The sequence below is a fragment of the Mesoplodon mirus genome (assembly GCF_964341445.2).
Source record: "Mesoplodon mirus genome assembly, chromosome: 15".
NCBI lineage: Eukaryota > Metazoa > Chordata > Mammalia > Artiodactyla > Ziphiidae > Mesoplodon > Mesoplodon mirus.
Window position 1 is genome coordinate 29,168,311 of NC_138991.1, and position 22,019 is coordinate 29,190,329.

A 22,019-nucleotide genomic window follows, 5' to 3' on the forward strand; every position below is an offset into this window, starting at 1 on the left:
GCTGGCTCAAAACTTACCTATGTTCTCAGGGGCCCAAAAAAGACCAGCTGAATTACATTGCTTAGTTTGGGTTCTGAGAAGATGAATAGATGCAGCTTTGGGCTCATTTCTCTGCTCACCCTCCCACCACCCCCACCAGTTCAATCTTCCTGTCTGTGAGATGTCGGCAGACTAAAATGAGTCTCCTGGGCCTCACACACATAAAATGATGCCAGCTGTCAGGGCCACGCTGGCACTTAAAGAACTAGGCTGACATTGACAGAAGCTGGAACAATGCAATCAGGATAGTAAATCTGAGGTGAGGAAATGCAACAGCTTGTGGCACCCCAAAACTGTTTTGATCAATAGCATCTTGCCTCCTCATCCAAAAAGTAAGTAAGTAGTGTCCTTTCCAGTGCAAAATTGGATGCTACCAGGCAGTGATGGGTGGCTGGGGTTTTTCTGAGAGAAAGAGGAGGAAATAATGCTTAGAAAGCAGCAATGGAAAGCAAGGCAGACTTCAACCTTTAACACCCATCTAAACAATGTGTGGGTCATAGAAGCTATCATAATGGAAACTAGAATAAATTTGGAATTGAATTATAATGAAAGTATTGCACGCCAAAATTTGCAGAATACAGCTAAAGAAGTACTTAGAGGGAAATGCATATTGAAGGAGAAAAGTTTAAACCAATGAACCAACATTCATATTAAGAAATGAAACAGAGAACAGCAAAATAAAGCCAAACAAGTAGAAGAAAGGAAATAATAAATATAAGAGCAAAAACTAATTTAAAAGAAAATAAACAGACAATAGAGAGAATCAACAAAATCAAAAGTTCATTGTTTGAAATGGTATATAAGATTAAAAACTTCCTGACAAGACTGATGGAAAGTAAAAATAAATATTAAGGATAAAAAAAATCACAACTACAGATGATGCAGAAAACATAAAAAATTCTCCAATTCAAATCTATACTATAAAATGTGAAAGCGCAGATGAAATGAACAAATTCCCAGAAAACTATAACAAAAATGGCCCAAGAAAGTAGAAATCCTGAATAATCTGTGGCCATTATAAATTTGAATTAATAATTTAAAATATGCTTTCAAGATCTCTTTGCTCTTGGTGTTTTGCTGGTTTATTACAATGGGTTTCTTTTTATTTACCCTGCTTGAGATGCATTCCTGCACCTTTGGATCCATGCTTTTCATCAGTTCTAGGGAAACTGCATCCACCAGCTCTTCAAATATTGTTCTTCCTGGTGATGGTTAATTTTATGTTGTATACTTGACTGGGCTGAGGGATGCCCAGATAGCTGGTAAAACACTATATCTGGGTGTGTTTGTGAAGGTGTTCCTGGAAGAGATTAGCATCTGAATTGAACTGAGTAAAGCAGATGGCCCTCCCAAACGTGGATGGTCATCCTCCAATCTGCTGAGCACCAGAATAGAGCCAAAAGGTGAAGAAAGGGCAAATTCGTTCCATCTCTGCTTGAGCTGAAACATCCATTTCCTCCTCCCCTTAGACATTGGCACTCTGGGTTCTCAGGCTTTCAATATGACACCTGGGCCTACAACATCAGCTGCCTCCACCCCCATTCTCAGGCCTTCTGGCTCAAACTGAATTACATCATCCAGTTCACAGCCTGCAGACCAAGGAACTTCTCGGCCTCCATAACCGTGTGAGCCAATTCCTATAATAAATCTCTTATCTATATTTATATCTATATCTGTATCTATAGCTATATCCTATTGCTTCTGTTTCTCTGGAGAACCCTCACTAATACACTCCTATTTATCCTTTCTGCTTTCTGGGCAGAACAGAAGCTAGATTCTCTCATTCCACACTCTATATCTCCTAATCGCTCTTTCACCTCTTAATCTCTCTTTGTTGCATTCTGGATAAATTATTTGGTTAGATCTTCCAGTTCACTAATACTTTCTTAAGCCATGTCTAATTTGCTAATGAATCGATGCATTTCTTTTCAATTTCAACGAGTTTTTCATTTCTACAAATATCATATCTGTTCACTTCTGCCATGCTCCCCGAACATGGCACAGATGAAGCCGCATACGTCAAGAACAGGAACTGGCAATCCTTTTGCATAAATGGTCAGATAATAAATATTTTAGACTTTGTGGGCCACATATAGTCTCTGTCGCAAATTTTTTTTTATAACCCTTTAAAAATGTGAAAATCATTCTTAGCTCTTAGGCCCTACAAAAAGAAGCCACAGGCCAGATTTGGTCCCAGGGTCATGGTTTACTGACCTCTGCTCTAGAGGTCCCACACTCAACCCAATGCAATGGTCGGTGCAGCACAGGAAATCTTATAGAGCATTCATGAGGGAAGGGTTAGGATAAAAGTTCCGCTGGTAATGAGCCTGGTCCTCTCAGCCTATGTGTGGCAGGCAGATGATCCCAAAGACCACGCATGCCTCAGTGAGGAAATACACTGGTGCCACACGGCATGGAACCAGTAGAGGCCTGACATAAGGAGACCCAGAGCTCAGAGATTTCAAGCACCTGGCTGAGATCAGTGTGTCTCAGAGGATATAGTACACAGGTCCAGGGGCCAGTCCAAAGCGGCCATTTTATAGCAGGGATTAATGGGGTCCCAAGACACAGCACCAGATCCTGAGCACAGAGAACTGAGACATAGAGATCCTGAGCACAGAGAACTGAGACCCCTTTTCTCCCTGCAACTAGGGTATGAGAATGTTCCCATAAACCCTAGTGCAATTTTTTTTTTTTTTTTTTTTTGCGGTACGCAGGCCTCTCACTGTTGTGGCCTCTCCCGTTGTGGAGCACAGGCTCCGGACGCGCAGGCTCAGCGGCCATGGCTCACAGGCCCAGCCGCTCCGCGGCACGTGGGATCTTCCCGGACCGGGGCACAAACCCATGTCCCCTGCATCGGCAGGCGGACTCCCAACCACTGTGCCACCAGGGAAGCCCCCTGGTGCAATTTTGAAAAGACCTGAAGAAGAGAGGAAATCTGAAGGATTCTAGCAACCCTGTTTAAACCAGAAACAACTGAGATACCAGTAACTGGCAAGTTTACACACTGAACATATTTTACAGGTTCCAACAACATTTAATCAGTAAACTGTCCATCTACTGCCACTGGAAGTTGAAAAATGAAATGCAAAACTGTTTCCTGTGTGAAACTAAAATGTTTTTGTTTTTATTTTTTTGCGGTACGCGGGCCTCTCACTGTTGTGGCCTCTCCCGTTGCGGAGTACGGGCTCCGGACACACAGGCTCCGCGGCCATGGCTCACGGGCCCAGCCGCTCCACGGCATGTGGGATCTTCCCAGACCGGGGCACGAACCCGTGTCCCCTGCATCGGCAGGCGGACTCTCAACCACTATGCCACCAGGGAAGCCCGAAACTAAAATGTTTAGAGGTGTTCTGTCTACATGTGCAAGTTAATGGCTAACATGATAGAAATGAATCAGAGCAGCTGGGTGTATAAAAAATGGGGTTTTAGTAGATTTTATGGGAAGTGATGGGAGAACTGAGACTCAACTGAGAATAGGTAAAATGAAATATTGTGATAAAAAATGTATCACTATTAATTGATAAGGGGGACAAAAGAACAAGATGAAAGTCCACTAACATTCGTTGAGTTCCTACTACATGCCAGGTACCACATCTGTGTCACATACTAGCTACCACACCTCTGTCACACCTGGCCTATGTTCAGTAAAATGTTTGTTGACAGGATGAATGAATCCTCCATCTTCATTCTGCAAAAGAAATGAAAACTCAGGAAGGTTGGGCAATTAACTTAAGGTCACGTTGTAAGTAGCAGAGCTGGGATCTGAACTCAGGTTTGCTGACTCACTCATATTCACTGCTGCTTAAAAATCATCCCCAAATTTGGTGAATCTAACAAACAGCCCAAAGGCAAGGGAGATATGGTCTTTGACATCACATGCTGCAGAGATGCCCATGGAGGTCAGGATTATGAAGTACCAGGGAAGATAGTTTAGTAAATAGAGGGAGGTAAAGAAGCCAAAGAAATATTCTTACTGTTTATACCATGTCCCCGTCTAATCATAAGCTTTTCTGCCTCACTAGTGGAAGTGCACTTTTCTTCAGCCACCCCTCTAAGTTAGCAAACTGCTTTAGCACAGTTCCTTTATAACCAGAGGACTCAAATCTATCCAAAGTATGACTCTGGTTAACTTTCAGCTCAGTGACTCTCAGGCTTTCTGTATTTAATCCACAGAAGTGTGCATTTATATAACTTATATATATGGTATATATATTTGTATATACATGTATATGTGTATATTTACATGTATACATATGTATGTTTGAGACAAAAGTTTTATAAATCAATACTCCTTACTCTATGTGATGTATTATTATTTCATATATTCTTTCATCCTACTTTTTTAATGCTGGCCAAGAATGTCTAAATTAATTCTGCAATCCCATTCCAACTTCTCCTTTGAAACCCCCTACCTTAGTAGATAAGCACCTGTAACCCCAGGAATATTTAGGATTAAGTATAGAAGTAATGAAGTAAATCAATCATAGCATTAACATTTTCCATTACATTTTTTTAAAATTAATTTATTTTATTTTTGGCTGCATTGGGTCTTCATTGCTGCGAACTGCTTTCTCTAGTTGCAGCGAGCAGGGGCCACTGTTCATTGTGGTGCGCGGGCTTCTCGCTGTGGTGGCTTCTCTTGTTGTGGAGCATGGGCTCTAAGTGCGCGGGCTTCAGTAGTTGTGGCATGTGGGCTCAGTAGTTGTGGCTCACGGGCTCTAGAGCGCAGGCTCAGTAGTTCTGGAGCACGGGGACTAAGCTGCTCCGTGGCATGTGGGATCTTCCCCGACCAGGGCTCGAACCTGTGTCCCCTGCGTTGGCAGGCAGATTCTTAACCACTGCACCACCAGGAAAGCCCTTCCATTACATTTTGGAAACTTCTATTTAATTTGGTAATTATAACGTTTAAGAGAATTTAATATTCTGATGTAATAGATTAATTTTGCAATTCCATTTTAAAATGTGAGATGGAGTGACTGATTCAGACTCATGACTGTAACTGGATACATGTAACAAAATTCAAGCATATTTGCAAGCAATATTGAGACTATGAGATTTTAAGATTTAAGATTAAGTAAAGTTTATTAGATTTTAAGAGTGAGCTCAGGGACTTCCCTGGTGGTGCAGTGGTTAAGAATCTGCCTGCCAATGCAGGGGACACAGGTTCGATCCCTGTCCCAGGAAGATCCCACATGCCACGAAGCAATTAAGCCCATGCACCACAACTGAGCCTGCGCTCTAGAGCCCATGAGCCACAACTACTGAGCCCTTGTGCCACAACTACTGAAGCCTGCACGCCTAGAGCCCATGCTCCACGAGAAGCCACCGCAATGAGAAGCCCACGCACCGCGAAGAGTAGCCCCCCCTCTCTGCAACTAGAGAAAGCAGTTCGCAGCAACAAAGACCCAACGCAGCCAAAAATAAAGATAAAATAAATAATAATTTTTTAAAAAAGAGTGAGCTCAGTACTTGGATCTTGTCAAATAACTGAATTGCTTAAGAATACCTTAAAATTATAAATGCACGTTAGCTGTGGAAATTTAAGTTATAAAAAAATCCCCTTAAGATGACTTATTTTTAAATTTACCAGCATATATACCACTTTGGGGTAACCAGGTTTTGTATTTATAACTCTAATATTAATTATTAAAGCAAAAGTAATTTCAAAATAGTCGCCCGAGTGCCCAAAAGCTGCCCCGAGAACACGGAAGCAGCTCCAGTTCACTCGGAGCTAACCGGATGTTAAGAATTTAGGGCCGTACACTAGGGCGGGCGACACGTGGCCCCGCAAAAGAAGCAGGGTTCTGCAGAAGGAGGGAACGAGAAACCGACCTAGGAAGAGATGGGATTATCGTTCTTTCCTACTTCAGCGCCTGCTGCCCTTATTTTTAAGAAGAAATAAAAAACAATTTAAAAGCACGAAGCCAGCCGCTGGGAATCACGATGCCTCAAGGTCTGCGCCAGCGCACCCCAGGCCCCGCTTCCGTCCCGGTAAGGAGGGGAGGGCGCGCGGACCCAGGGCTCCAGACAGGGTCGTCCCCAGTGCCCGGCGGGGACGAAGGGGGTCATGAGGTCGCCTGGGTGCAGAGATCCCCGGCGCTGAAGACAGTGGGGCTCCGTAATAGTTTCTGCCCGGAAGGATCGCCGCGGCCCGCGCGGGGGCCTCCAGCCCGGATTCCACAGAGCTCTGCTGCCCGTAATTTACAGGATGAAAACATGAGGGATTGGACAGTTATCCGGAAAAGAGCCTTTCCAAACCGATTTGCCTCCTCGGCCCCGCGCGTCCCCGGCAACCAAGCCTCAGCGGAGGCCGGAAAAGGCCCACTAGTCCGCACTCGCGCCCCAGCCCTGCGGGCCGTACCACCCCGGCGGACCCCCTCCGAAGGCGCGGAAAGGTACAGTCCCCGGCCTCTGATTGGCCGACGACGCGGGGGCGTGGCCTCCGGAGCCTGGTTCCGCGCTCCAGAACCCGCTCGCCGCAGTGCGAGCTGGACTAGGAGCGAGCGCCATGGTGAGGAGTGGTTGCGGGTTGCCGGCGAGGCGGAGGCCGTGGTTTGGGCCTGGGTTCGGGCTGGGGCCCGGGCCTGCCCGGGGAGCGAAGCCAGGCGAACGCGGGGTCCGCGCTGACGCTCGCGCCCCGGCTCGTTTTCCAGGTACTGCTGCACGTGCTCTTCGAGCATGCGGTCGGCTACGCGCTGCTGGCGCTGAAGGAGGTGGAGGAAATCAGCCTGCTGCTGCCGCAGGTGAGTGGGCGCGGTGGGCTCGCCTGGCCGCGCCGCAGCCCCTCGGGCAGCGCGGGCCCCAGCATGCACCGCGCGCTCCCGCGTGGCCGGCCGCGCATTGGGGGGTGCGCTGTGCGCTACAGCTCAAGAGCAGGGGGTCCTTACCTGCATTCGTGATTAGAATCGTGTTTGAAGCATTTAAGAGTAAGTCTCCCGCATTCGAATTTGTGTGCACTCTCTACAACATGCGGATTTTCATTTTTGCGTAAAGAGCAAATAAAACTCTACATGAAAAATGCAAAAAAAAAAAAAAAAAAAAGAAAGTAAGTCTCCCGGACTCCACCCCGTACCGATGAAGCGGAACCGGGATTTAGGGCCCGTGATCCGTTCATTTTTAAAGCGTTCAGTTGGTCCAGACCTGCAGCTGCTTTACTGCGCCCTAGAGGCAAGAGCGAGAGAAGGAAACCACTCATCCGTCTTTCTCCCCCCCAGGTGGAGGAGTGCGTGCTGAACCTGGGCAAGTTCCACAACATCGTTCGTCTCGTGGCTTTTTGTCCCTTTTCCTCGTCCCAGGTTGCCTTGGAAAATGCCAACGCTGTGTCTGAAGGTGAGTTTGCCACTAAATATTTTAGGGAGATAAGCCTGCTACAGTTAACCTTTTAAATTGCACAATCTAGGATGTAGGCTTTATTTCTTGTGGGCACTGTAGTGATAAATGATTCCTAAATGAAATCTGGCTGGGGTGGGGGGACTGGTATAATACTAGACCCAATCAAATGTGGTTTTCTGCTACTTTGTTCAATTGATTTTGATACCAAAAGCCAAGAGAAAGAGGTTTGGTCCCAGAAGGTAAATCCAGTACTAAATGCTCCTGTTGTGCTCCAGGGTGTTTTTAAAGCTTTCAGTAATGTATTTCATACTCTAGTTATTGGGCCCGAGTCATGTTCCTCCCATGGTTGATGCAGGCTTTGCAGTGATGACCTGAGTCTGTCAATCCCCTGAGTATAATCACTGATGTCTCCATGTCTCTGAGCAAAGCCTGGAGGGGAGGGCTCTAGGCACACCGTCCTAGCATGCTCTGCAAGACCAACGTAAGATCAGCCTGTCAGTGATCAGTTGAGGGGACAGGATTCCTTTTTATGATTTAAGCATCCTTCAGCATGTTACTGGGATCTCTGTTCTTTGCCCTGAGGTGTTGTTCATGAGGACCTCCGCCTGCTCTTGGAGACTCACCTACCATCCAAAAAGAAGAAAGTGCTCCTGGGGGTTGGGGACCCCAAGATAGGTGCTGCTATACAAGAGGAGTTAGGGTACAACTGCCAGACTGGAGGTGTCATAGCCGAAATCCTTCGAGGTGAGACCATCTGTGGACATTTTTGAATTCTGGGTGGGGGTGTCTAGAAACTCATTAGGCTTAAGGTTGCTTTTTGGAAGCCCTCCTGCTTGGCTGGTGCCCGTGGGTGCAGGAGCTAGCTCAGCCCTTCCTTGCTCACAGTCCTGCCCTCCTCCAGGAGTCCGTCTGCACTTCCACAACCTGGTGAAGGGTCTGACTGATCTGTCTGCTTGTAAAGCCCAACTGGGCCTGGGACACAGCTATTCTCGTGCCAAAGTTAAGTTTAATGTGAACCGAGTGGACAATATGATTATCCAGTCCATTAGCCTCCTGGACCAGCTGGATAAGGACATCAATACCTTCTCCATGCGTGTCAGGTAAAGTGCAGGGGTGATCACCCCTTAGAAACAAGGTCTTGGGTCTGTGGTTTAGCTAATTTTGAATCTTGAGATCAGGACTGGCTCCTGTGGGTAGAACCATGTGGGGTAGAGCTGGGTCTCCTGGTGCTTACCACAGGCTGTGTTCTTACACTGACTGTATAGAAAGAGGAGGCAGAGTAAACACACCCCATATACACCTCAGCCCAGGCCCTTTGCCTGGTCTGTATTGTGAATGGGGGGACATGGAGTTGAGGTTTTGGATCTGATTTGTTCCGGTTTCCTCCAGGCAAAGAGTAGATCTGGAGAGGGCTGAGGCTATAGCTTTGAGACATGGCAGCTGGGCCATGGAGTGATTGTGGCTCTTTGCAGGGAGTGGTATGGGTATCACTTTCCTGAGCTGGTAAAGATCATCAATGACAATGCTACATACTGCCGCCTTGCTCAGTTCATTGGAAACCGAAGGGAGCTGAATGAAGAAAAGTTGGAGAAGCTGGAGGAGCTGACAATGGATGCAGCCAAGGCTAAGGCTATTCTGGATGCCTCGCGGTCCTCCATGGGTCAGTATAGAGCCTGGCAGCCAAAATAAGGTACAGGGCTCTGAATACTGGGCTCATGCATTCATACTTGATGTCCCTTAGGCATGGACATATCAGCCATTGACTTGATAAACATCGAGAGCTTCTCCAGTCGTGTGGTGTCTTTGTCAGAGTACCGCCAAAGCCTACACACTTACCTGCGATCCAAGATGAGCCAAGTAGCCCCCAGCCTGTCCGCCCTAATTGGGGAAGCGGTGCGTCATGGGAAACCAAAAAATGGGGGATTAAGGAATTACCATGTATATTTATATTGTTGTATGTCCTGACCCATCGTATCTCCCCCAGTTGTACTTGATGGGGAGGAGGTGAAGCAGGATTATGCAGTTGGTAGGTTGGCAATCCCAGCTTCTCTAATTCCTTGAATCCTTCTCCAGGTAGGTGCACGTCTCATTGCTCACGCTGGCAGTCTCACCAATCTGGCCAAGTATCCAGCATCCACAGTGCAGATCCTTGGGGCTGAAAAGGCCCTGTTCAGGTACCAGTGAGGGCACCTGCCCACACTCAGGTGCCACTTCTGGTGCCCACTGCTTGTTTGGGGATCACGGTGATGGTTGACCAGGGCTCCCTGACCTGTACAGGCCTCTGCTATGGGGGTGATGGCCAGTCCTGGTGTCTGAGTGATTCCCTGGGCCCAGCACAGGGACCAGCTTTCCAGGTCAGCGACATTGGATGCCTTCCCTCTGCCTCTGGGAGTGGTGGCTTGGCATGAGGTGGGGTAGAGACCCATCCCAGCCTGAGGCTTACCTGGAAACTGGGGGAAGCGGGGAAGGGAGGCGCTGCCTTAGCTAACGCGGTTGAAATTTCTGATCTTAAAACTCTGCGCTGAATATTCTTCTCCCAGAGCCCTGAAGACAAGGGGTAACACCCCAAAATATGGACTCATTTTCCACTCTACCTTCATTGGCCGAGCAGCTGCCAAGAACAAAGGCCGCATCTCCCGATACCTGGCAAACAAATGCAGTATTGCCTCACGAATTGATTGCTTCTCTGGTATGGGTGGGGAAGTTGGCAGTTGGGAGGGAGGGAGGCTGACTACCCTAGCAGCTTCTACAATGATGGCAGTATTTTTCGTCAACAGCAGTTCACCTAGTGAGTGTTGATACTTTGGGTCTGAGTGAAGCTGAGGGTAGAGGGAATACTGGGGGTGGTGAGTAGTTTGTCCCTTTAGAGACTGACGTGTTTTGTTTACTTAACATGCATATCCAGAGGTACCTACCAGTGTATTTGGGGAGAAGCTTCGAGAACAAGTTGAGGAGCGGCTGTCCTTCTATGAGACTGGAGAGATTCCACGAAAGAATCTGGATGTCATGAAGGAGGCAATGGTTCAGGTCAGTTTGGGTCAGGTCAGGTGGGGAGAACCAGAGCTGGCTGTTGGAGTTGATGAACTGTCTTAGCCTGACCATGTAGAGTGGAGGCATAAAACTGATTTAATGAGCCTGATCCAATAAAGCCGAGAGAGAGACCTGGGGAACCAGAGGTCTTCAAGCCTTTTCAGCACTTTTCTTTGGCCAGGCAGAGGAAGCGGCTGCTGAGATTACTAGGAAGCTGGAGAAACAGGAGAAGAAACGGTTGAAGAAGGAAAAGAAAAGGCTGGCTGCGATTGCCCTAGCATCTTCAGAAAACAGCAGTAGTACCCCGGAGGAATGTGAGGTCAGTAGTAGACAGCCCTTAGCCCTGAGTGAAGATCTTAAGCCATAGGACAGAAAACAGCAGAACAGAGGATATGCCACCTCAAGTCAAGGTCTGGAATACAGGCTTTTGGACTGAAATAAGGATCTGAAACCTCTAAAACTACCTCTTGATTCTATAGGAAGGAGATAGGTGCTGAGAGAACTCGCTCAAGAGCCCAGAGCGCTGGTTTGTAGCAACACCTGTTCACTGGGCGAGTGTGTTCTGTCCTTGGCTGCTTCCCAGGAGTCCTCAACCAGGGGTAGTGTAAATTCCTGCTCTGCTTGTTCCCAGACATGTCTAGAAATGGTAGCATTTCATACTGGGGGTTGAGGGCAGGGAGGGCTCCAGTGTGCCACGTTAGAATCATTCTCCCTGGGATTGTCGTAGTGCCCAGTCCGCCAATGTTTCAGGGTCCCCTTTGGAACTTGGTGTCATGATTCTTTTGCAACCAGCATGGTAGGGTTTTCTGTAAATTACTTATTGGGCTTAGATAATTGTGTATTCTCCCTACTTTCTAAGTGATTGGCCGGCGGGGGCGGGGGGGTCACCTTTGACATGCATTTCCAGAGTTAGAGCCATACAATTTAAAAATGATCCCAGAAACACTGGACAGTTTTAACACCATTTCCATCCACCAGTCTTTCTGCCCTGGGTACTTAACAGCTGGAATTCTAACGGGGAGTGTGCGTGTTCATACAATGGATGACACTCTTTCATGCCCATTTTTCCCTTTCTGCCATCAGGAGACAAGTGAAAGACCCAAAAAGAAGAAAAAGCAAAAGCCCCAGGAGGCTCCTCAGGAGAATGGAATGGAAGACCCATCTGTCTCCTCCAAACCCAAAAAAAAGAAATCTTTTTCCAAGGAGGAGCTGGTTAGTGATCTTGAAGAGACAGCTGGCAGTGTAAGTCTTACCAAGAGGAAGAAATCTTTTCCCAAAGAGGAACCAGATAGTGACCCTGAAGAGTCAGGAAACAAGAGGGTCCCCAAGAAAAAGAGGAAATTCTCTTCCAAGGAGGAGCCTGTCAGCAGTGGACCTGAAGAGGCTGCTGCCAGCAAGAGCAGCAGCTCCAAGAAAAAGAAAAAACTCCGAAAGCTATCCCAGGAAAATTAGAATGGACATTTCCCTAGTAGGGCATAACTTAGAGATATTTCCCAATCCATCCCCTATAGCCCAATAAAAATAAAAACAAATTCACGAGTCATATCATTTCATATCATGTTTTATTGGACACCTTACATGGTGGGACCTATGGGTTGGACACAGGGCACCAGTGACCGCCTCAGTGAAGTCTTGGCAGGTGGCATAACCACCCATGTGAGAAGTTCGAACCTGTGGGGGAGAATTGTCATCACCTCTGTGGCCTGGGCCCCATCCCTAACCCCCCACCACCTAAGTTCCCTAAGGAAGCCAGCCCCAGACAACCTAGGCTCTGTCCAGAAGGTGATAATGGTCTACAGGTTTGGGGCTCTTCTCTGGTCCACTGTACTGAAGGAAGGTGTATGGTCCTTGTGAGGCTGGAGGGAATAAAGGGCTCTAGCCCCCATAGGGGTGCAGGTGGCCGATGACAGACTTGATGAAGTCGGTTGTGGTGCTGTAGCCGCCCATGTCTCGAGTCCGCACCTACAGCCACCACCGGCAACAGCCGTGGGGAAGAAAACAGAGCCCGTGAAGGCAGGATAGTGTGATGGAAATGGAATCCAAAGAGGGTGACAAGGCCAGAAAAAGAAGACAATGCAGCAGAGATGCAAGGAGGCGGCCAGGTTTGGAAGAGCGTGGGCCCGTCCATTCCTGTCTTGAGGGCCAGAGCCACTGTTCGAGCTCTGCTGTGGCCTGGGTGAGGGTGGGAAGCTGAGCATGAGCGAGAAGGGAAATGCAGATTGGAGACAGGAGAAGGATGCCTCGGAGGAAATGGAGAAGACCAGGTGGAAGCACAGATGACGGCAGGGGAATGGCAGATGAGGATGGGCTTCCAGGTGTGGAGGTGACACTGGTGCCTCATCCTGCCAGCTATCTCCCTCTGCTCCTCCATCTCCCCTTAGATAGGAAGCTGCAGCAGGTTGTGCATTAAGATGGCCAATTAAAGAGCCAATGGATGGAGCAGGAAAGAGGGAATAGCAGATGGGAACTAGGAGGCAAAGGAGATGAAGAGGATGAAACAGCCAAGAGAAGGGAAATGAACAGCCCTGACAGGACTGGGGGAAAAGCAGGGAGCAGAGGCTCTTGGGACCTGGAGGGAGAGGAGGCCCCAACTCAGGTTCCCCAGGAAGTCCTGCCGAGACCCTAAACCCCACAGCCTTTCTAAACTCACCTTGCCGACTTTGATCACCTTCTTCACTGCATCTGCAATCGTGTTGGAGTGATGCTCGAGACTGCCAATGTGGACAGAAAGAAACTGAGATTCCCCCCACATCGTCCCCCCGATTTCCCCACCTGTGCTCCCCAAACAACAGCCAGCTGCCTCCCCGGGCTGGCAGTGACCTACTTGAGATGCCGCAGCATGTTGGAAGCTGACAACAGCATGGCTGTGGGGTTGGCTATATTCCTGCCCACTGCCTGGGCAAATGGATGCCGGGCACCCTGTGGAAAGAGGAGCAGGCCAGAGTCACTGGGAGCAGACCTTCTGCAGAAGCTGAGGTCAGGGAAGGGCATTAGGATGAAAGGTAAGGCCAAGAACACTGAGCAGATGTAAGGGTTGGGAGGACAGGAGCAGGCCAGGGTCACTTAGGAGGGGGATGCACTGGGGGAGAGCTATCAAGGGGACCTGAGGTCAGAAGAAGGGCACAGAGAGGGCTGAGGGAGGCGGTGACTTCACTCACCGTCTCAAAAACTGCATACTCTGCACTGTAGCTCTCACCAGGGACCACACCAGCTCCCCCAACCAGGCCAGCAGCCAGATTGTCAATAATGTTCCCATAGAGGTTGGGCATCACCAACACATCAAACTGGTAAGGATTCTGCACCAGCTGGGGGCAAAATGTGGGCATGGAGGAGAGACGTAAATCCTATTCCCTGCCTTGCTCAGCACTGAGAATGGAGACACCGGGAGGGCCTCACCTGCATGCAGCAGTTGTCTATGATCATTGTCTCAAACTTGATCTTGGGGTACAGTTCAGCAACTTCCTCACAGCACTGCAGGAACAACCCATCCCCCAGTTTCCTGTCCATGGGCCAAAGGGAACATTCAGCCGATAAAGAGTGCAGGGAGCTACCTTCCCAGGAACCTACCCCATGCAAAGCCATGTCCCTCACATGATATTGGCCTTGTGGACAGCTGTGACCTTGCCCCGCCCCTTCTTAGTGGCATAGTCAAAGGCGAACTTTGCGATCCGCTGAGATTTGGTTCGAGTGACAATCTTCAGGCACTCAATCACGCCCCTCGCACTCTGCGTAAGAGAGAAGCAGCTGGGTGACACTAGAAAAAAGGGAAAGAGCTGTGCCTCTCTCCCCCCTTCACCCCTGCCCTCCGCAGTTTCTAGGGCCTCACCTCGTGTTCCAGAGAGCTGTACTCCCCTTCTGTCTGCTCTCGAATAATCACCAAATCTAGATTGTTGTGTCGAGTCTTGTACCCAGGAAGTGACTTCACATGGACTACGTTGGCAAACAAGTCCAGCTTACGCCTGGGGATGGGGCAGAGCCATGAGCACTGTGCCTGGTGCCCCAGTACCCCTCACCCATGTCCTCCCACCACCTACCTCAGCCGCATGTCGTAGGAGGCTAGTTCCCCCTTATACTCCATCGGGGTGTGGATCTTTCCTGCATAAACAAAGTTGAGGTGGGGGGCGGGGGGGTTAGACAGGCCAAGCCCAAGGGAACCCAGATTGGTGTCCAATCCCCTCATTGACCCCCACCCCAGACTCCCATCTCCCACTCCCAAATGAGTGACATTAAATGCCTCTGGAGGCAAGGGGCAAAGGAAAATAATGTAGTTAAAACCAGAAACATTTTGCCCACTGTTTCATTTCTAGTCACCAAATTTAATTTATGTTGAAACTTCAAGATGACCTAAAAGGACAGAAAAGAATTTTCTCATGTTATCAAAGAGCCTGGGTTTTGGGACTTCCCTGGTGGTCCAGTGGGTAAGACTACTCCACACTCCCAATGCAGGGGGCCCGGGTTCAATCCCTGGTCGGGGAACTAGACCCCCCACGCATGCCGCAACTAAAGATCCCGTGTGCCGCAACTAAGACCCAGTATGGCCAGAATGAATGAATGAATGAATGAATGAATGAATGAATAAATAAATAAATAAATAAATAAATATTCAAAAAAAAAGGAGCCTGCGTTTAATAGATCTTTCTTGATGTTTCTATGTCTACATATTTGACATCTTTCAACCAGCACTTATTGAATATCATGTGTCAGGCACTAGGGATATCAACCAAAAAACACAACACAAATTCCTGTCCTCAAGGGGCAAACAATGCATGGGGGGAAGACAGTTAATATGAAAGAAATGATAAATACCATGGGAGAGGTATTACCAACACGCACAGGAGCACAGAGAAGAAATTCCCTCTGGTAACATCAGGAAGTACCATAGAACAGCTGGCACTTCAGCCAGACCTTAGGTTGAGTGAGTGTACTAGGGTTGAATAGTGAACCACCCAAATGATATGCCCATGTCCTAACCCCCAGAACCTGTAAATGTGACCTTATTTGGGAAAACAGTGTCTGCAGATATAATAAGTTAAGGATCTTGAGACGGAATCACACTGGATCCAGGTAGGTTCTAAACTCAATGACAAGTCCTTATACAAGAAAAGAAGGAGAAACAGATACACAGACACAGAGTAGAGAAAACCATATCAAGACAGAGGCAGAGACTGAACTGATGCATCTACAAGCCAAGAAACACCGAGGAATGCCAGCAGCTGCCAGGGGCCACCAGCAGCTGGAAGAGGCAAGGAAGGATTCTACCCAAGTCTTCAGAAGAAGCTCTGCCAACACCTTAATTTCAGGATTCTGGCCTCCAGAGCTGGGAGAGAATACACTTCTGTTATTTTAAGCCACCAGGTTTGTGGTAATTTGTCACGGCAGCCCTAGGAAACTAATACAGTGAGTGAGAAAGATTCTGACAGGTGGCACCAAAAGGAGAACACTGTGGCAGAAGGAACAGCAAAAGTCAAGACAGTACATGTATTTGGAAACTAATATAGTCTGGTGTGACCAAAGCACACAACAAGTGTTGTAGAAACAAAGGCAGAAAAGCTGAGGGTCAGCTCATAAAGAGCTTACTCTCCTACACTAAGGCTGGGCCTGAAAGTCATGCTGGTTTTTCCAAGGGAAGAGCTGTAGAGGATGGACTATAGGGGCAGAACTGAAAGCCAAAAAATCTAATGAGGCGATTACAGTAGGGAAGCAGAAGGGAAGACAAAAGAAAAGAGGCAGCTAGAAATGGCATTCTAGAAACACAGTTAACAAGACTTGGTGACCCATAATGTAGCCCCATGACAGACTGCAAACTCATGGAGCCTTCCTGCATAGACAGCATGAGAGGCACACAATCTCTCAACTCCTGGGTTTCCAACTGGGTTCCCACTGATGGCCACCAGCGGTGGGAGCTCGGGAGAGTTAATGTATTATGTGTGTGCTGAGGAAAGGTTAATGAACATTTATTCGTTTGATTTTAACTAACATGGGTGGGGTAGCAAGGAGGCACACATACCAATGATGGCCACCTTGTTCTCCTTCATGGAACTCAGCACCTGCTCCAGCTTCTCCTCAGATGCCATATTCTGCACCTCGCTCAGGTGATGCTCCTGGAACTCCACTGGGACAGAGGCAGCCTTCAGGGGCAGGTGTCAAAAATCGCAGGGTCAGAATCGAGTAAGTCCTTTCCAACCCAGGCCATCGCCCCTGCTAGCTGACTCCCCCAGGCCACTCACCTTGAACACCTCCTTGACAGCGTGCATCAGCTCAGGCCCCACGCCGTCTCCCGGTAGCATAGTCACGGGAAAGGCGCCCTCCACCCTCACGTCCTCGCCCTGCGAGCGGGGTCAGCAGAGCTAGAGCTGGGGCTGGGGCAGGAGTCCTGGGGTAGGCCAGGAGAGGAGGGGTCGGGGCGTGGGCGAGACTGGAGCCGAACTTGCACTTACCTGGCTCCGCGAGGCGGCTTGCGCTACGGCCGAGGTACACAGGCTCCTCCATGCCCCGGGATTCGGGGCGGCGACCAGCGCCTACGACAGTCACATAAGCCTTTGAGGTCGGACCTGAGAGCCTCATGCCCCGAATATTTCAGTGAGCCCGGTACAAACCCGCCGCCCTCCCGCCTACCCCAGCATGCCCCGGGCCTCACTCGGGTCACCCAGCGGACACCCCCGAGAGTCGCCATGCTCTCCACAGGAAGTCGCGGCGAAATGACGCCGGAAGCCGGCGCGGCCCGGCGCCCCTATTTCCGGTCCGGCACTGATGCTGGGAGGTACGCTCATTTTCTCCAACCGAAACCTCCGACCCTTTCTTCTTCCTCCGCGTTCATCCACTTCTACTCACCACTTCCCTTGGACCGTAATGCTGCACAGCGCCGCTTTGTCTATTGCTTTATTTTCAGACACCGTATTTATGTTGAAACTTCAAGATAACATTAAAGGCGAATATGAGGTTTCATTTTATCAAACGAGTTTAATAACAAGTTGAAAAACAATACTGGAGAATCTGTCTTAATGTTTGTGTGTCCACGTATTTGTTATTCTTTTAATCAATTCTCACTGAACAATCGTATGTCCGACACTAAAGGCATTAATGAACGCCACACAATCCATGGGAGAAGGCGTGTGTGTCTGGCTTCTTCAGTCTCCTAGCCTGCCCGGTTACTCTGTATTAACCAAGTTTCCTTGTTTTTTTCTTAGGTGGGCTTGTTCTTTGCTCTGACAGTTGTTTTCCTAATAGTGTATCCTAGGCCTGAACTCCTCTGAGCAGGATCGTAATTGGAGACAGAAATTACTTCAAGTTTGTGAGTGTGACTAAAAGGGAATTTAAGACCTATTTTTAAATTTCCAGTCACATGCTGTTTACAAACGACATGCCTAAAACAGATGACACAAGTGGACCAGGGGCACTTGTTAAAAGTGCAGACTTATGAGTGTCACCCCAGACTTGCTGAATCCAAATCTCAGGATTGGGGCCCCAGAAAATACATGTCTAACAGGCTCCCCCAGGATCGTGATACACACAAATTTACGAACCACTAACTAGGTCATTTGTATACCTAATCCATCCAAAAAGGTGCAGAGCATTCTCCCAGCCCAAGGGAAAGAATGCAGTGGTTCTAATCTAGGGGATCAAGCACAAGCTTTGTGTCTCTTTTCTGCATTCCTTTAGGCAGGGCATTCTCTACTGTTGGGTGAAAAGATTTAAATTAGATGATAAGTGCATAAGAAACCTGAACACATGAAAAGTGCTTGAACACCTGAAAAAGCTGTTAATATTGTAGCTAATGAATAATTTATCAATGTATAATATTAATGACATACTCCTCCATCTCCAGAATCAAAACCAGAAAACATTCACACCATCTTGCCTCCTTAGACTCCCTAGTTCCCGGTTCCACACTGCTATTGCCATCCACCACCATTTTTCTCTTCCAGATGTTACTCTTTCTAATGGAGAAAAAGTGGGAGGTTTACACTTTTAAAAAACTATGTTTTCTGTTACTTTAGGAAATTTAGGGTGGGAAAGAAGAGAGTGCCGCCTTGGTCTAATTTCTAATAATCTAATTTTCATCCCAGAAAATATTAATTTTCTTGAGGGCAACTACAACATTATTTCCATCCCTAAATTCTGCACAGATCTGAGCCCAGCCTGACAAACAACATCTGCTAATTGGTATAACACCATGTGGCTGTCAAAAGGGTGAAAGGAATTGATGAAGGATGCCAGTTGATTCAGGCCAAGGAAATGTGACCATCACAAAGGCCATTGTGCTCTTCTGGTGAGTTTGGTGAATTTGGTGAGCTCTCCTGGATTTCGAGTCCCTATTAAGGCATCTCTCACTGATACTACCTGAGAATAGGGAAGTTGAGTCAGGACCCTTGAAAAGTTCCTTAACCAGACTCTTGGGCAGGTGAGGGAGGTTAAACCATCTTGTCCCTTCTAATTGTTATGAAGCATATATGAGTGTTCAGTATGAGGCTGGATGAATTGAATGTCAGTTTCCTAGGCCTATAAATTGTCCAGAATGGGATCCTAACTAGAGCTCCAGGTGTCCATGAATAGAAATCAGTACCATGAACTTGGAAGGGGAAAATCAAAAAAAAAAAATCACATCTTTATTCTCACTAAACTCTAACTGAAATTCAGTATTTCCTATCATCATGAATGTAGAGTGAAATTGTAGCGCTACCTTTGGTACCCTTGACTTCGTCACTAATAGGAATTATAATTCATACTGCATTTCAGTTGTGGCAGATATCCTGCAATATCATTTACTCTGATCTCTACTTTGACATTACTTGACCTAATGCTAGATTTTGTTATTTAATTCACTAATAAATCGGCACACATAGCACTGTATTACAAGTTTGCATTATAATTATTATTATTATTATTATCAGTGTAATGAGTTTTATTTGTAATCCTATTGGTTTTGGTTTGTGCATTTAGAATCCTTTCCTAAGAAGAGGGCAGGGGATGGAGCTCAGCAAGATGTAGCCTCAGCTGGAGTATACCTCAGCTTGTTCTGGGGAGCCCTGGAGCCGGAATGATGTCTCAGGGTTGTCCCAATTTGAGGCAAGGCTTAATAACTCTGCTTCAGCCCTGCATGGGCTAATCTTCCAGGCATCTCTGGCTCTTGGAGGCTCCACTGACCATGGACAACCCTCCCAGAGAAGGGGGTAGCTGTGAGCAGTTAATGACCAACACCAGAAGCAGTTGGACTGGATGCACCAGCTGGCAAAAAAGAACTGGAGAAGGCAGCTACTATTCTGTGGAGGTGAGAATGGCCATGGTGCACTGGGACCCAGTGAGGAGAGCAGGCATGTTTGAGGAGATGAGGTACAGTAAGGAGTAGTGAGTAAGATTGGTTCAAGTTCTAGAGCTGAGAGAAATGGAGAGGGATTAATGAGCAACACTAAGGACCCTGTTGGAATGGTGACCATGAATTTACCGTGATATGATTATGTGTGACTTCATGGAGAAAGCCAACACTTGGGTTCATCTAAAGATGTATTTTGCCAGAGAGAGGTACAAGAGAGTTGAGGGTGTTGGCAAAATGGGATTGGGAGGGAAGTGAAGACAGTCAGAAGAGATCTAATGGATAGACAGGTGAGAAAAGGATCAAAGATCCCAAAATAGTCAGAGTAGTGCTCGTGGGAGTCACTGAGCAAGTAAGATGGAAGGAAAGGAGGGTGTCTCCACCAGCCGTTTTGGAAATGGAGCAGGTGCCAGTGATAGAGGAGTCCCAGATGGGACTATGGGAGTGGATCCCAAAGAGAGCTCGAGGAGACCTCTGCAGAGAGGACTCAGACCTACACTGGGTCATCTGGGTCATCTGGGTCCCCGTGGGCGTCACCTAGGTTAGTGTCATGGCAGAGGCAGGAGAAAGGCTAGGATCCAGGAGCTGGGGTCTGCTCTTGATGAACAGGAGAGACCAAGAGGTCAGAGATGGCAGAGAATGAGAAAGGTAATTTCAGTGGGAAGAGTCCCCCAAAAGTAGAACTTCTTTTTTCTTGTTAATTTTAATATAAAATTTTGCTTGGGTATTTTTAATTGGACAGTAGGTAAATGATTACATTCCTTTTTTAAAAATTTATAAATTATAAATAAGGCCAAAGTTTCTTACCACCCCAACCACAGCCCCAATCCTTTTGCCCTGTCCCCATAGGCAGCTAGCTGTCTCCCCCGAAACGTTTTCCATATGCAAGCACACCCCCTTACACGCACGGAATAATATATAGTATTGTTTTTAGTGTATGGGTGTGTGCTTCAGAATAAATGGTTTCATACTCTATATACTTACTGTCTTATAATTTACGTTTTCCCCTCAGCACCATGTCTTAGAGATCTAAGATACCATGTTTTAGAAAATGAGCAGACTTATTGTTTTATTTTGCTGCATAGTATTCTATAATGTGAATTTACTAAATTTATTGAGCTTTTCTCACGTCAATGGATTCTTAGGTGATTTCTAGTCTGGGCTATTACCAGCGATGTTGCTGTGTACATTCGTGTACAATTTTTTTGTACACATGATAAATGTTACAAAAGTGCATCCAAAACACCTGTATATGTTTCCGTTATGAATGTGATCTGCTGCAATAAACAGAAAACTCATTAAACAAATAAGGGCTGTTGGCTTTTTTCCCTTCTTTTCTGAAGGTAAGGAGTTACTGGGATTGGTTTAGTTATGTGGATGCACCCTGAGATCCAGGCTCTCTGCCTTTTCACTCTCCAGCCTTAGCGTATTGTCTAGTGTCCTCATCCTTGGTGCCTCATACTCACCATATATGGTGGCTGTGGCTCTGGACATCACTTCTGGATTCAAAGCTAGAAAGGGGGAGAAAGAACAGTCACAGCCACATAGGCTCCTTTTTATCAGAAATGTAAACACTGTCCCAGAAACAATCTCAGCGGATTTCCACTTAGGTATCACAGGCCAGAACTAGGTCCATGACCTCTCCTACTACAAGGGAGACTGGGAAGGAGGGGAAGAAGTTTGTCCTTATTGGCTTGAACTAATTCTTCATAGTCTTACTGCGTATTAGACTCATAGGGGAGCTTTTTAAGAATACCCATGTCTGGGGCTTCCCTGGTGGCGCAGTGGTTGAGAGTCTGCCTGCCGATGCAGGGGACGCGGGTTCATGCCCCGGTCCAGGAAGATCCCACATGCCGCGGAGCGGCTGGGCCCACGAGCCATGGCCGCTGAGCCTGCGCGTCCGGAGCAACAACAGTGAGAGGCCCGCGTACCGCAAAAATAATAATAATAATAATAATACCCATGTCTGGACCCTACCACCAGAGGTGTTGATGTAATTGGTCTGGGGTGAGATACTGGTGTTCTTTAAAAGCTCCCTGGATGACTGTAAAAGTCAACCAGAGTTGAGAACCAGTGGCTTACACAAACAATCATGATCTTTCACCTAGGGCTGAGAAGGTGTATCAGTTAGGATTAGATTCAGGTGCAAAGTGATAGTGCACAACATAACCACAACCCAAACAAGAAAGAGCTTTATTTCTTGCTCACATAAGAGTTCAGTGATAGTTGGTTCAGGGCTGGATTGGCCTCCATCCTGTCAGAGGCTCAGACTTCATTATCCTGTTGGTCCACCTTGCGAGGTCTT

The 22,019-nt window shown here is 47.5% G+C and overlaps 2 protein-coding genes across 3 annotated transcripts; one reads left to right on the forward strand and one right to left on the reverse strand.

The window, feature by feature from the left end:
* The first annotated feature begins 6,457 nt into the window (after positions 1-6,457).
* NOP56 (NOP56 ribonucleoprotein) lies at positions 6,458-11,936 on the forward strand. Its single transcript, XM_082643400.1, has 12 exons — positions 6,458-6,553; positions 6,696-6,785; positions 7,257-7,371; positions 7,957-8,118; positions 8,276-8,474; positions 8,847-9,034; positions 9,116-9,267; positions 9,448-9,548; positions 9,915-10,063; positions 10,280-10,401; positions 10,586-10,723; positions 11,488-11,936. The coding sequence occupies exons 1-12, from the start codon at positions 6,551-6,553 to the stop codon at positions 11,854-11,856; spliced, it is 1,788 nt and encodes a 595-aa protein (XP_082499526.1). The 5' UTR covers positions 6,458-6,550; the 3' UTR covers positions 11,857-11,936.
* On the reverse strand, positions 11,933-17,092 carry IDH3B (isocitrate dehydrogenase (NAD(+)) 3 non-catalytic subunit beta). Of its 2 annotated transcripts, XM_082643401.1 has the most exons (13): positions 17,042-17,092; positions 16,842-16,922; positions 16,632-16,730; positions 16,412-16,532; positions 14,439-14,499; positions 14,231-14,363; positions 13,996-14,129; positions 13,801-13,903; positions 13,563-13,709; positions 13,229-13,323; positions 13,055-13,115; positions 12,233-12,366; positions 11,950-12,075 (listed from the first exon to the last, which is right to left on the reverse strand). In XM_082643401.1, the coding sequence occupies exons 1-12, from the start codon at positions 17,075-17,077 to the stop codon at positions 12,280-12,282; spliced, it is 1,158 nt and encodes a 385-aa protein (XP_082499527.1). In that variant the 5' UTR covers positions 17,078-17,092; the 3' UTR covers positions 11,950-12,075; positions 12,233-12,279. The 2 variants fall into 2 exon arrangements, with proteins under 2 accessions (XP_082499528.1, XP_082499527.1); XM_082643402.1 differs by lacking the exon at positions 12,233-12,366 and having other exon boundaries at positions 11,933-12,075.
* Between the last annotated feature and the right edge of the window lie 4,927 nt (positions 17,093-22,019).

Bases quoted from the DNA above. Each gene is read 5' to 3' on its own strand.
- NOP56 (XM_082643400.1), top strand. The intron at 9,035-9,115 runs GTCAGTATAGAG...GATGTCCCTTAG, and splicing joins TGCCTCGCGGTCCTCCATGG to GCATGGACATATCAGCCATT. The intron at 10,724-11,487 runs GTCAGTAGTAGA...TTCTGCCATCAG, and splicing joins GTACCCCGGAGGAATGTGAG to GAGACAAGTGAAAGACCCAA.
- IDH3B (XM_082643402.1), bottom strand. From the start codon at position 17,077: ATGGCGACTCTCGGGGGTGTCCGCTGGGTGACCCGA. The intron at 14,500-16,411 runs GTATGTGTGCCT...TTGTTTATGCAG, and splicing joins GAACAAGGTGGCCATCATTG to GAAAGATCCACACCCCGATG. The intron at 12,076-13,054 runs GTGAGTTTAGAA...TCTCCCCCACAG, and splicing joins AGGTGATCAAAGTCGGCAAG to GTTCGAACTTCTCACATGGG.